This window comes from Martes martes, assembly GCF_963455335.1.
Source record: "Martes martes genome assembly, chromosome: 4".
NCBI classification, from domain to species: Eukaryota; Metazoa; Chordata; class Mammalia; order Carnivora; family Mustelidae; genus Martes; species Martes martes.
The window spans coordinates 120,364,506-120,379,710 of NC_137891.1; the positions used below are offsets into that span (position 1 = coordinate 120,364,506).

A 15,205-nucleotide genomic window follows, 5' to 3' on the forward strand; every position below is an offset into this window, starting at 1 on the left:
GCTGGTTCTCCATGGTATCTTCAGTGGTGTCAGCTCAGTCCTCATGCTCATAGGGTGCCCTGGTTTAAAATGCAGTAAAGATCCAGGAGTGCTTCTCTCCCAGCATTATTGAACAGGAAGCCTGAAATTCACCACAATAAGACCACCTAGGTCATCTGCCCAGTCCTGATCCTGAGCCATTGTGTCAAGGAAAATCTAGGGTAGTGATTTTCTTAAGCCAGCCAATTAAGTGCATATCCCTAGAGGTAAGGAATGGGTTCCATTCCTCAAAGTATGGTTATAGATTAGGAACGAGGATGGTGGTAAGAGACTGCCAAGGAGGCAATTAAACTAAAACTGTTATAAATGATTTCAAAATATGACGGCAAATATATAAAATATAACTGAGCTGCATTTAAATTAATAGTACGTAAAAATACATGGTTTGTTATTGAACTTGCAGTTCTGATAGGTTCATAATGGTATAATTGATTAGAGCATAGACTCTGGAGTTATTGTACTGTCTGGGTTCAAATCCCACCTCTGCAACTTTCCAAATGAATAATGACCTTGAGAGACTTTTCTCTGTCTTAGGGTTCTCATCTGTAAAATGAAATAATGGCATTCATCTCAGAGGTAAAATAATTAAATGAATACAGGTAAAACCTTTAGAACAATGTCTGACATATTAAAAGCCCTTAATAAACTATTGTTATTACTATTGTTCCTTGCTAGTACTCTGGTAAAAGGTTCTGGTGGTAGCTTTGATCATCTCTGGACTTTACTAATTTAATTAGTGATATAGTATTCTGAAGATTAGACATGTGGAAATTCTAGCTTTAGCTTATTCCCATGGAGTCAGCTGTATTTAAAAATCAGAAGTAAAAATTTTGGACATATGTGAACTGACATGACCTATTATTGTGCTTCTCAAAAGTAGTAAGAGACATTTCCCTTAATTACAAATAAGGGCTGAAAAGTTAATGTCTTGAATATACTGTAGAATATACTATAGAAATATTTACTAGGGGAGTTAAGTAGTAGCATGATGATTCTCCCTCTAAGCCCTTCTTTTCATTTTTTAAAAAGCTTTGTTTTTGGTGCATTAACCACAAAATAAAATCCATAGGGTTTAGCAGAACATTCAGGGGTTTTAACAATCTAATATGAATCCAAATGTTCAGTTTCATCTCTAGCCACTAAACACTAAATTCAAGGTAAGTGGAATTTGGTTAGGAACTCGTGGCAAAATATTCTCAGTTAAAGGACCTGTGAATATTTCTGTGCTAAGCTTTGTAGAATTGCAACAATGGCAAAAACAGTAACTAACATTTTTTATATACTCTGAGCTCTCAACATATATTTACTCATTTAATCCTATGATATAAATACTATTGTTATTCCTCACTTTACTCTGAGAAACCTGAGTCACAGAGATTTATCTCTTGCTCAAGATCACATCAAGTTACAAATTGTTAAGAGTAGGACTTAAGCCCAGAGTCCACTTAGCCTTTGCCTTGTCCTACCTCTGGTCCATACAATATGTTGAGTATTCTTCCTCTGTACAGCATCCATGAAGAGCAAGGTGCTTTCATATGGAAACTCTGTATTTCTCTCATAGCCATATGGAAGGGAAACACAGTGCCCAGGATTGGTGGTTGATTTAAGCCCTAAACAGAAGCTTTCCGTGGCCTCATCCCCTTTGTTCGCATGCTTAATGCTTAGGGAGCCCTTTGGAGTGTTCTTTGAGTCAATACTGGTTAGTCAGTGAGAGTGGAATGAAAATTGGTAATTTTTTTTTTTTTAAGAACAAAAATACTCAAGCTCATTTAAATTTTATATTAGAAATCTTAGTACTAAGAATTCAACCTTCATATGTAACTCAGCTGTGGCATATTTCTTGAGGAAGATAGCTTTGAAGCTGTCAAAATGATTAGATGAGTAACCCTAGTTCTGGTAGGGTAATAATCTCTGAGATAAAAAGGAAACCTCTTAAAAAAACACTTCCACTAAGGAATATTTTTAGGTTTAAAAAGAATGGTCAAATTAGTCCTGTCCTTTCTAGAACTATCATCTTCTACTTTCCCATGGAAACATTTTTATTTTGCTGATTATAAAAATTAGCAAATCATTATGTCAGAGATTTAATAGAGATGTATAAAGTAAGAAATAAGTCCTTTCATTATGGCAAGAAATAACCATAGTTAAAACTTTGGGGCATGGGGGCGCCTGGGTGGCTCAGTGGGTTAAAGCCTCTGCCTTCGGCTCAGGTCATGATCCTGGGGTCCTGGGATCGAGCCCCGCATCGGGCTCTCTGCTCCGCGGGGAGCCTGCTTCCTCCTCTCTATCTGCCTGCCTCTCTGCCTACTTGTGATCTCTGTCTGTCAAATAAATAAATAAAATCTTTAAAAAAAAAAAAACAAAAAACTTTGGGGCATGTCCTTCGTACTTGTAAACACATTTATGGTTATATATTTTAAACATATATGCCCTCATTCAACACATACATTTTTCTACCTCAATGCATACATATAGTTCTGCCTCATCTTTTCATTCATTATGTAGATCTGCTATAATTTATTTAATCAGTTCTCTGATGATATCCATTTAGATTGTTTTTTATTTTTTTTCTGGAGTGAAACAGAAGACATGAGCATATGTCATTACTTGTCCAATTATTTCCTTGGAATAAATTCCTGGGAATAAAACTGTTGAGGCAAAAATACGTGTTTTTTTTATTATGAATATTTATTTATAGCTTTTATGAAACTAAACTGCCAGAAGCTTACACCAATTTATATTTCTATGAACAATGAAAAGTGTCCATTTTACCACTCTTCCCTAGTATTTCTAATTTTAACGACATCTTTGTAAATCTGACAGGTAAAAATATTTCATTTCTATTTACATTTCTTTGGTTATAAATGAACTTGAAAATCTTACTGTATCAAGAGATCAGTGCCATTTAAAAGGATCTGGTGCTTTTGTTTTCTGCCCTTCTTCCTTGGAATTGTGGTAGCACTCCAGATATGAAAATTAGCAATTTTAAGTCATGGAGTCAGAAGAATAATTACAGGCATGGGTATAGAATTTGCATCCCCTGTAAATTTGTGTCATCGTGCACATACTATTTTCTTTAAACTGTGGGAGAGAATGAGCCTTAACAGTTTCTAGTAAGCATTAGCTGTTAAGTAAGTGCCCTGTATTACCTTATTAAAATCAAGTATAATATTTATTTTTCTCTTTTAATACTTATAAATGTTTCTCAACCTTTTTTATTATTATTATTGCCTCCCAAGGAGCCCTTTTAGACATTTTCTGTCTAATTGCTCCTCCATGATATTTGATACCATAGATATACTGTGTACTTATTAATCTTGTTTATGTACAGTGGCCCTTTGGAAGCCCACACGCCATGGTAATAGTTGAGATTTTTTTTTTTTTTTAGCACTCCCAAGAACAAACTTTACCCCCCTTTGGGGTGATGCTGCCCTCATTAAGAATGCATGATTGAGGGAGCAGGAGAAAAAGCTTTGCTATGCATGAGTAATTTTTTAGTTTCATGGGACTCAGAGAGAGGTCACTGTTCTCTTACTTTTTCAGGTGGTCCAGAACGGGACATTAGGTTTAACCACTGTTCTTCATTAGTCTGTTATCAAACTGTAGACATAGGGCCTTGAGGTATGTAAGTTACCTAGAATATTTGTTTACAGTATTTCCATTCGTGAGAATTCGGTAATTATGGCAAGGACACAGTGACATTATTATAGTTGAAGGCATTTTGTTGACGTGCTTGCTTCGGCAGCACATATACTAAAATTGAAGGCATTTTGTTGAAATTAGGGGATAGTAGTCTTGATAGAGTAGGAGTAATAGTGAATGTTTTAAGCTCTATCCCAGTGGTTCTCAGTAAGTGGTGATTCTGTCTCCCAAAGGACATCTGCAATAATTGGAGGCATCTTTGGTTGTCAAACTGGAGGAGTGGGTGTTGCTAGTGGCATCTTGAGGGATGCTGCTAAACATCCTGCAGGGGGAATTGTCTCCCCTGCCTTCCCACCTCCACCACCACCACCACCATAACAAAGGGGTATGTGGTCCAAAATGTCAGCACTGCCTAGGTTAAGAAACCCTGTTCTAGTCCAGTGATTCTGCTCCTTGGAATCCATCTTTACAGAATAGTCCAAAATACAAAAACGTGTGTGTGTGCATGCATAAAGATACTCACTAAAGCGTTCCATTTCCCTTTACAGTGTTCTAGAAAATTCACTGATGCAAACAAAAAACATAAAATTACTCACAATCCCCCTCAAAAATAATCTGATTTTGGTGTATGTGTATTTTTATAATTGGGACATGTATCACTATATGTAATTATGAAAAGTGGGAAATGAACTTAATTCTTTGAAGAACAAACTGATGCTCATCAGAGGGGAGGTGGGAGAGGGTGAAACAGATGATAGTGCTTATGATGAGCACTGATAGAACACTGTATGTTAACTACACTAGAATTAAAATTAAAAATTTAACTTAAAAAAACCCTAATTCTTTTGAGATTTAGATTTCATTGCCCATGGCAGAACTACATCAGTTTCAGGAACACTAAAGAACTGGCAACTACTTCAGAGATAAATTAACTCAACCATTTCAGAAATCTTTATACAGTACCCTTCAACCTCCTATGTCCATTCTTTCACTTAAATTTTGTATTCTGAACTACTGTTTGCAAATGATTTTTACACTACCATAGAGTTAAAAAATACAGGCAGTTTTTCAATGAAGCTAACTTTTAATTTTGTGTACCAGTAGAGGTAAATGATAGACCCATCCCTAGGGATAATCTTACTTTTTTCTTTACTATAACTTAATATGGTAAAACAAATGATAAAAAAGTGGAAGCAATCATAATATCTATCAGTAAAGAATGGATAAATAGATTTTGGCATTTTTCACAAAATGAAATACTATAGAACAGTTTAAACTAATGAACTAATCTGTATGTATTAAAATCTAAAGGATAATGTAAATGAAAAGCAAGGCATAGGATATTTAGAGTATGATAACTTTAAGGTAAATGTTAATATTACACAAAATCTTATATTGTTTATACTTAATGTGTATGGATATATACATAAATACAAAACCATGGAAGGCAAGAATATACACCCAACCTCAGGAAATTAGCTACCTCTGATGGTGGATGGGAAGGGAATTTGATCAAGGAATAGTTCAATTAACTTTTTATTCCTTAGAAGAAAAAAATATTTCAAACAAATATGGCAACATGCAAGTTGGTTTAATCTTGAGTATGGGTACATTGAGTGTTCTTTATATTCTTTTTCTTTGTTTTTGAAAAATTGCAAGGTCACATTTGTTAAAAGTATACGTACTTCTCAAATTTGTTCATGTTTGAACGGAGACCATATATAGAAATATTTTTATAATAGTCATAATTTAGCAATGTATATATAATAAAATTGTAGTGAATGACTTCTTTACAATCACAACTAGTTAACTATAGCAAATAAAATGATTTCCAGGGGCTTTTCTTGCATTGTTTTTGGAATGCTAAGTACTTTCTGAAGGTATTTAGTGTCTACTGAGTATTAAAACGAGGAATGGTTCTTGAAATTACTCAAGCAATGATTGGAGTAATTAAATATGATTTACAATTCCATAAGATGATGAATTCATAATCTTTTTTTCTCCTCTATAACTTAACATGGGAAAAACAAATGTATTTAGAAAGAAGCCATATTATACATTAAGATTAAATATTGGTTTATTTCTTACTAAGAAATGTGAAATTGGGCCCTAGGTGACTCGGTCGAGTATCTGACTCTTGGTTTGGGCTCAACTCATGATCTCAGGGTTATGAGATTGAGCCCTATGTTGGGCTCCATACTCCAGTCAGCACAGAATCTGCTTGAGGTTCTTTCTTCTTCCCTACCACTCTGGTTCCCCATCCCACATGTGTGTGCTCTCTCTCTCAGATGAATAAATAAATAGGGGGAGAAAGGAAATGTGGAATCTCTGAGCCTTTTGATGGTGATATGATGCAATGCCTGTTTCACAGATAACGAACATTGCAGAGTGTTTTGTTTTGGAAGAATTGTTATTTAAAACCAGGAACTGTTATATTTGCATTCAGATGTTTTTAAAAGGTTTTTCCTCTGAGATTTTAGACATCTGGTCTTTAAGTTAATAAAGGGTGCTTTATGGCTCTGTTCTATCAAAAAAAAAAGAAATGCCAAATTTAACATGATTGTTTCTTTTATGGTAAGTGGCACTTCCAACATAAGTATAATCAAGTATATTTTTTTTCTAGCTCATGCTAAAAACTGTCCTGTTTTTAAAGAAAACTTCCATAAGTAGATCTGTGATAGACTTACCCTAAAAGAAGGATTTTTACTTGCTTTTATTCTTACTGTATCTGATAAAAATTTGACTAAATCATGTAAATGTTTAGTGAGAGATACTCTACTAGATTGTATTAAAAGAAAACTATTTGAGATTTTGGAGCCATCCTCCTAAGGGATAGATTTATAGTGATGCTGGTCATTTGCTTGGACACGCTGTTGGCCATTAACTTGCCAGTGGGTTGTTAGAAATTTCCTCTAAGTAAGGAAAACATGTAAAACCATCATATGGTGAAAACATTTAAATTTCTCTGTTGGATTGAATATTTGAAGCATTAAATTTTTTAAAGAAGGAATAGCATATAGTGTCACCAAATTTAGGTGTGTTAAATAGAACATATGGTCATTATGCTAAAATTAGTCATTTGGTGAATTATTACTGTTGATCCTGTATCAAACCAAAGTTTAGACCTGAAAGCAAAAGGACTCTAGCTCAGAGTGCATTCTGCTTAGCAACCAACTTGTTGTCTACTGTTTTGCTACTAAATGCACGTACTCATGGCTCGGAAGTGTATCTGCAGCCAGCTGGTTGCAACCAGACAACACTTCATTCACTTAATTTCCAAACTAGTTAGGCAAAGACATCAGCTCGTTGTTTTTAGTCAGGAGTGAATTTATTTGTAAACTTCAAGTAGTAACACCCTGATCTCAAAAGCCCCTGATCTGTGTGAAATTTTCTTCTAATTCAGGAGTGTAAAGTCCTTGTAATTCAAAACTGCTGCATTAATTTTGTTTTCCTCTTAAGAATCCTTACAGGTATACTGTTTGAAAAACAGCCTCTAAAACCTTAGAAAATAGTTGAAAGATACATTAAGTTTTAGGAATACTTTTTGAATTACTATCTGAAAAACAAAATTTATTGTCTACCTTGATCCTCATAAGATTATCTTCTAATTTAGAAAACAACAGTTTTGTTGGCATGTGAAGCTCCAGTTTCCTCAGAGTCAAGCTGTGTACATAGAAAAAAGGTATAGTATTTCAACTATTAAGAACTTTGTTCTTACTGTGGTTTTGTATTTACAATAAACTGTTAACTTAAATGTGATATTAGTAAATGTATGTCAGGAGTAGAATGGATAACTAAGTTGTTACCTTTGACGTTTATACCAGACTAAAGTCAGGGAAAGGGCTTAAATATTATGGATGGAGATATTATAGCACAATAGTATATATGAATATGTATAATTGAGGAAAAAGTTACTCATTCAAGGCAATGTCTTAATTTTGTTTCTACAGATTTATAATTCTAAACAATGTGCATATTTACTGAAAAGTTGAAAAACTTAAAATACTTTGTTTCCAGAAAAAGTTGTATCAATTTTTTACCCTGGTCTTATGATTTAGAATGAATAAACTTGAACATGCACTGAAATTTGCAACCTTTTTTCAGATTTTATATTTCTACGTCTTTCCAATATATTTCATCCTTAGTTCTTTCTTCTCATCTGTGAGCACAGGTGTGTGTTAAAAGAGGCTTCATATTTTTATAATTGATTTATAGGGAGCTCTCAAAATACTGCTTTTTAGGACTTTTTAAGTGTGTCCAAGAAGTCTTTTTGAGTCTTTTTCCTAAGCAGTTTTTGCTTAAAAGGATGTTATATTTTGCCAAGAGTAAAATAAAAGGTCTCTGTTTAGTCATTTGAACAAAACACCACAAGATTTAGTAATTCCAAGTTAACACCATTAGTAGAAACTTATAAATAATAATATGTTTTCTTTTTGTTGTTTTTGTTTTTGTTGGTAAGAGTACCAGATGATAAAACTATTAACGAAATCCTAAGACCTTACATTGATCCTGAAAAATCTGATCCTGTAATTCGTCAAAGGTATGCTTCAAAAGTCTTGTCATTTTCTGAAATTATTAAAAATGTTGAGGTACTGGTTATGTACACATTTATTATGTAGAGCTGTGACTTTATTAGAATGTGATATGTCAGTACAGTTTACTTTCTGTGCCATTTCCTTGGTGTTTCCTCAAGGCTTTGTCAGTCATGGATGATGTTTTGGGATAGCAATAAAAACAGTACATAATACTTAGTATTTACTGTTTCCCAGACACTCATTGAAGGAGATAATAAATATGTACTAAGTAATTTAATCTTCACAGTGATCCTTTAAGGTAGATTACTAGTATTATACCCATTTTGCAGTTGGGGAAACTAAGCCTTAAAGTGGTTAAATGACTTCATATAGCAAGTAAGCAGGGAAGCTGGGATTTAAACCCAGGTGTTCTGGAATCAGAGTCTGCACTGTTAACTCTCCAATCAAACTTCTTTAAAGTTGAATCAGAAACTTGGAAAATTAAGAGTTTCTGAGTAATTGTTAAAGACAGGGAGTTCTGTTTCAACCAAGTCTTCGTAAAACTAATTAAGATACACTCTGCCTCCTGTCCAGAAATATAGCATGGATAAAAATGGTTAACATAGAACAGTAGAAAGATTCAGTTATATATCTGGGCTACAGTAGCTCTCTCTGTCCCTTTTTTACTATGTGATCAAGGAGTAAGTTACTTAACTTTTGGACCTTAATTTTTTTCATCAGTAAAATGAGAATGATAATATTTATTAGATAAGGTTATTTGAAGCTTAAAAAAAAACCCAGAGTTATAAAGTTGCTAGTATAGGGACTAGCACACAGTAGGCAGCACTCAAAAAGCAAATCTATTATTAGAGTGTGAATTAATTTTCCTGAGCAGGAACCCATTTAACTTTTTTTTTCTCCAGCTGGTACCTGCTTAGGATATAAATGCTTGGTTTGGTTCCAGAGTAACCTGGTGTTTAACTTTTAGATCGGGTGGATTCTAAAATGTCTGATCCAATTCTAATTAAATCTCATCTTCTACTTCTAATAAAAGGTTGTGCTCAGACTGAACCAAATCCACCCTCCATATCAAGTAGTGTCTTTGGCACACGTATAGTAGTTGAATTTCTTTTCTTCTTAATATTGATAATCCAACTGTGTGTTTGGCAGTAAGACAAAGTACCTGTCACTAAATTGGATGCATTTTTTAAAAATAAATACCAAGTTTAACTTAATTTACTGAAATAAATATTTTTTAATTTAAGAGAGAAGAAAGGTAATTTTTTTAAATTCAAATCCTTGGTTAGAAAATATTTTTAACCTTTTTTTCTGTATTGTATAGTTGAATTTTAAGTATTATTAGCTACTCTTAATTAAATGTTTGGTCTTCCATAGATATTATCTTGAAATATATTAAAAATCAGTTTTGCTTCCTTCAATATGACATTTTTATTTCAGGTTGAAAGCCTACATTCGCTCTCAAACTGGGGTCCAAATTTTAATGAAGGTTGAATACACACAGCAAAATTTAGTAAGGTAAAATTGCTTCCCTCCCCATTTCTTCAAATATTTTCTAATTCTGTAATATAATTAAGTAGCTTGATTAGCTTAAGTAGCTGGTTATTATACTACTGTGATTTTCAAATTAAAATTTTAAAACAATCACACATATAGGATAAATTCAATTGAAAAATTGCTCTGGTTAAAATATCTTAAAATAGCATTATGTACAGGGCACCTGGGTGGCTCAGTTGTTAAGCGTCTGCCTTTGGGTCAGGTCATGGTCCTGGGATCAAGCCCCACAGGGCTTGCTGCTCAGCAGGAAACCTGCTTCTCCCTTACCCACTCCCCCTGCTTATGTTCCCTCTCGCTGTCTCTCTGTCAAATAAATAAATGAAGTCTTTTTTTTTTTAAATTTTATTTATTTATTTGACAGACAGTAGGCAGAGAGGCAGGCAAAGAGAGAGGAAGGGAAGCAGGCTCCCTGCCGAGCAGAGAGCCCGATTTGGGGCTCGATCCCAGAACCCTGGGATCATGACCTGAGCCGAAGGCAGAGGCTTTAACCCACTGAGCCACCCAGGTGCCCCCCCCCCTTTTTAAATAGCATTATGTACAAGTAAAAGATTCCTAAAACCCATTTTAACTTACTTCAAGAAGTATTCTCTACAACAGAGTTCATGTTTTTGCCTTTGGAAATACAAAACTTCACATGATCAACTGAGCATTGGGTATATTGCATTCTCTGCTGAGAAATGTAAAGAGAGCTGGGATCTAACAAACTCTATCACTTGAGAAACCTCTTAACTTGACTGGGCTGTTCCTGCATTAATGGTGTTGTGAAATAGACTACACCAAAGATCTCTGGGAGTCTCTGCAAAGTCTTCTTAAGTTCCAGGGACATTGTCATTGTACTGAATTACAAAACACTGATCTTTTATGACCTTTGATGCTCTTTCATTGTTTATTTAACAAAACTACTAGAATCAGTTCAGACTGTATCTGGTCAGTCACACCTATGACTCGATTTGTTAGTTAGCTTAGAGGTTTTAGAGTCCAAGCTATGAAAGCAAAGCTGAGATTTCTCCAGTTATGTTAACTTGAGTAAATTATACAACCTTGCTTGCCTTAGTTTCCTCACCTTTAAAATGGGGATGATAATTATTATAAGATTGTCGTGAGGAGGGTTGCCTGGGTAGCTCAGTGGCTTAGGCTTCTGCCTTTGGCTCAGGTCATGATCTCGGGGTCCTGGGATCGAGCCCCGCATCAGGCTCTCTGCTCACTGGGGAGCCTGCTTCCCCCTCTCTCTCTGCCTGCTTCTCTGCCTACTTGTGATCTCTCTCTCTCTGTCAAATAAATAAATAAAATCTTAAAAAAAAAAAAAAAAGATTGTCGTGAGGAGCACCTGGGTGCTTAGTTGGTTAGCATCTGCCTTTGGCTGAGGTCATGATCCCAGGGTCCTAGGAGGGAGCCCCAAGTCCGACTCCTTTCTTAGTGGGGAGCCTGCTTCTCCTCCCTCTGCCACTCTCCCTGCTTGTGCACTTCTTCGTTCCCTCTCTTTCTCTCTCCGATAAATAAAGTCTTAAAAAAAAAAAAAGATTGTCATGAGAGATTAAGGTATTTCATTCAGCACACAGTAAGTACATGCTTTTATTACTACTACTACAGGTAAATGGATTCTTACAAAATGTCTACACATAAGACCTGTAGTTAAACACCAAGTCTTAACCACCTTTTACCAATATATCTCAAATACTCTCAACTTCATATCATTGATCATGGTTCAGTGATAAAAAAAAGTTCAAGTTTTCTATCACGTAGTTTTTTACCTAGACTTGTTAATTCAGTATATTTATATACAATTCATGCTTTAACTCTACTCCTTCCCCCAAAAGATTTGGGGTCTCAAGTGAGGGGTGGAAAATTTTGTGGGTTCTGCAGAGATAGTTTATCCAGTTAAAATATCCATGTTAACCAAAATCAGTATTTCTGAAATTGGCAATTAAATATTTATGTAATTAGTGAGAAATACTGATATAAAAGGTGCATTTTTTTTCAGTTTTGCCTAGCAAAATCTTAAATTTCATACAATTCATGTTTAAACAAAACAATTTGCATCATTCCCTTGGAATTTACCTCCTATCAATCGTTAAATAATTTTTCCTTCTTTTATTATCTGTTACCTCATTCAAATTCAGTTCCTTTCTTAACTTTTACTATATTTTATTTAGTTAATTCTTGTAAATGTTACTCACATTTATGTTGTACACTCTTGATGAGTATATTGTGGCTTCGGTCTCATAAGCCTGTTAAGAGAACACCTGTGAGAGTTTTTATGAAAAATGAATTCACTTTCGGATAGTTGTCTCATCTCATCTTCTCCCAAGTCTTCTCCTGACAACCTGCTAATATCTCCAACCTTCTAACACTTCTCTACCAGTCTGAGTGTTTGCCAGCTCCTTGTCCTAGACTGCCGGTTTGGGGGATAACAGGTAAATGGCTCCAGAATGGTTGGAAGGGAGACAGTAAAAGTGCTACCCATCCAGCTAATTAGCTTCATCATTTCTTTTGTTGTACTTATCAGACCCTGAATAATTACAGATAGCAGACATTGGCTACTATTTTAATGCTGCACGAATGCAATTGTTTTCTTAATAAGTATGTGTTTGAAATATATTGCTTTTTTATTATTAACATATATTTATTATTTGTTTCAGGAGTACAGGTCTGTGATTCATCAGTCTTACACAATTCATAGCACTCACCATAGCACATACCCTGCCTAATGTCCATGCCTTTCTAGACTTAATAAAAATATTTTGATGAGATTGGGCATCATCTTGACCACGGTCACCTTGCTTACCTAATCTGTTAGGCAAATAATTAAATTTCTTTATCAAAACTAAGGAAAACAGCCCACTATCATTTTGGTACAACTGGTAAGAACAAAAGGTTTGGGTTTTGTTTTTTTTTTTCTTTTTTTTTCTCTTTTTTCTTTTTTCCTTTTTTTTGTTTTGTTTTAGTTTATTATAGGTTTTTTTTTTTTTAATTTTCTTTCTTTGTTGTTACCATTTTTATTTCCTCCATTACCAGAAAGAGAAAGTTTGCTGTATTTCATTTTAAGTCAAGGCAAACTGGGACGTGGCCAGTGAAGAAATCCGCTACTTACTGAGACAGCTAAACTTGACTCTGAGTATCCTCTTTTTCCAAAATTCAAAAGTATCCTCTTTTTCCAAAAAGTATCCTCTTTTTCCAAAATTCAAGGAAACCAAAACTATACATGTTAAAAGGTGGCTGCTTAGTATTTTAAAGTTTATAATACAGGACAGGCTGTTTGGGCTCAGATCCTTCACTTTTAACTTGGAAATGTGTGGTATAAATGCTTAAAGAGGCAAAGAGGTTAGAGATTTCGAGATGGAGATTTCAGCATTTCCTAGCAGACGAGGGTTTTCCAGGAGAGTGGCTGGCAGAAATGCCTACAGCATGACATGATCCAGAGGGGAGCAGTTGGGAAAATAATTCCACACAATTGCATTAGAAATCAGGATACAGAGAGACCAGAGCACAGGAAGATACCAGTCAGATTGGAAAGGTTTCTTTTAACAGAGAGTGTACATGAACCCGAAACCAGGTCAAAAGTGCACTGAATTGAAGGTCCAGTGACCTAATTGTAGGCACTCAGTTTCTCTGTGCTTCGTTTTCCATTAAGATCCTTTATTTTCTCTTTTATACCTTCTTTAGGAACCCAAAAGGGACCAAAGTTGGGCCTTGGGTTAACCTTAATCCCCAAAGGGAAAGGCATGATAGATTAATAAGGTAAAAAGTGATGTTGTTCAAGGAATACCCAGAATAGGCTGTTCTGATATTAAACCTGAGCCAATCTGAATAACATGAAAAGTATTTTGACTTTCTCTTATCTATATCAAAAACTTGTTATCCAGATTTCCCCATTTGAGTTGTTTATTTGAATTGAGTAGTCTATTGGAAGTCATTAGGAAGAAGGCAAAGAAAATCCAGTGAAGGAGTTTTTATTCTAAGTTGGAATAAGGTGCATCATGTATTTTTGAATTGTTAAGTCTGTTTCATGATACCGTGATCCTAATTGCTATAAAACTTCCCAATTTTCAAGTATTTTCTAATCATGAATAATGAAATTAGATACCTGAGAATCCTTTTAGAAATAGATTTTCATTTGATTTTTTTTTAATTAAAGATTTTTAAATCACAGTGTTTTTCAGATAATGCATTCATAGGATAAGATGAGCACTTACATTTGATTGTATACTTGATTACATGTGTCATTAAACATTCAGAGAACATCTAAGTAATATTATTATAGGTTTTAAAATGTTAGGCTTCTAATATAAGATAAGCATGCTAAAATGGAAGGATTTTATTATTTCCTAAAAAGTACTTACAAGGCAGAAACATGTAGTTTCCTTGTGGCTGTTGATTTTAAATGTATCCTACGATTTACAGCATTCCAATGACTCCAGAGTAAAGTCTTTTTACCAAATATTTAATGTTGCCAGTTTCCACTGGTTGTGTTTTCCATTCTTGGAGGGTTTATGACAGTTGTCTCATAATGTACCTGATCCGCTAGAGCAGTCTTAAATGTTTCCCAGTTTTTAGCTTTGCCATACATGACTTTTATTTTTAGACTTAGGGGATTATAGAGTGCATGTCTAACCCTAAGGAATTTGCTGCTGATCTGTTTGGGAGTTTTCTTTCCAGAATACACAGGGTTTGAATTTGTGTTTCCTTATAAAAGCTGATACGGCTTCGTAAGTAAATTCATGTATTCATTCACTTGCAAACAGTGATACCCACTTTGGTTCAGGTTATCATTCTAGACATTAGGGTAGTGGCAGTAAGGAGAATCATTCCTGCCTCCGTAAAGCTTACATTCTCATTGGAGGAGAATTCATGAGAGGTGCTTGTGTTCGCAGGCCACCCTTTATCTTTTGCCACAGCATTTCTTAACCAGCTCTCTCTTCTCAGATAGTAAATGAGTGGTTTTGAAACAGAAAAACCTATGTTGGTAATGCCAGGTCTTGTAAGAGATAGTCATTGTGTTGCTGCTCATTTAAGTTGTTACTGACTGAAGAATTTAGAATACTCCAAAGTTTGATACTGTTCATTCAGTTGTAACTTTCAAAATCTGTGTTCTGTATTTTAATGGAACCATTTATTTCCCATAAAGAAGTTGAGATACATTTTCTTGTCAGTTTACTTTGCTGCTTTGATGTTTATGTAAGGTCATTTTTATTTTTATTTTTATTTTTTTAAGATTTATTTATTTGAGAGAAAGAACGGGAGAGAGGGGCAATGGGAGAGAGAATTCCAAGCAGACTTCACTCTGAGTGTGGAGTCCAGAGTGGGGCTTGATCTCAGAACCCCAAGATCTAAGACCTAAGCTGAAACCAAGAGTTGGTCACTTAAGTGACTGCATCACTCAGGTGCCCTGTAAGGGCATAGGTTTTTTGTTTTTTTTTTTTAAGATTTTATTTATT

The 15,205-nt window shown here is 34.7% G+C and overlaps 1 protein-coding gene across 5 annotated transcripts in view; it reads left to right on the forward strand.

Annotated features, from left to right (window-relative positions):
• The window catches only part of ZNHIT6 (zinc finger HIT-type containing 6), a 61,399-nt gene that overhangs the window by 24,637 nt on the left and 21,557 nt on the right, over positions 1–15,205 (forward strand). For all 5 annotated transcript variants that reach the window (XM_080801491.1, XM_080801490.1, XM_080801493.1 and 2 more), the window contains 3 exons: positions 7,295–7,363; positions 8,141–8,221; positions 9,654–9,731. In XM_080801491.1, the coding sequence (XP_080657617.1) occupies positions 7,295–7,363; positions 8,141–8,221; positions 9,654–9,731 (228 nt within the window). The remainder of the gene's footprint in view (positions 1–7,294; positions 7,364–8,140; positions 8,222–9,653; positions 9,732–15,205) is intronic.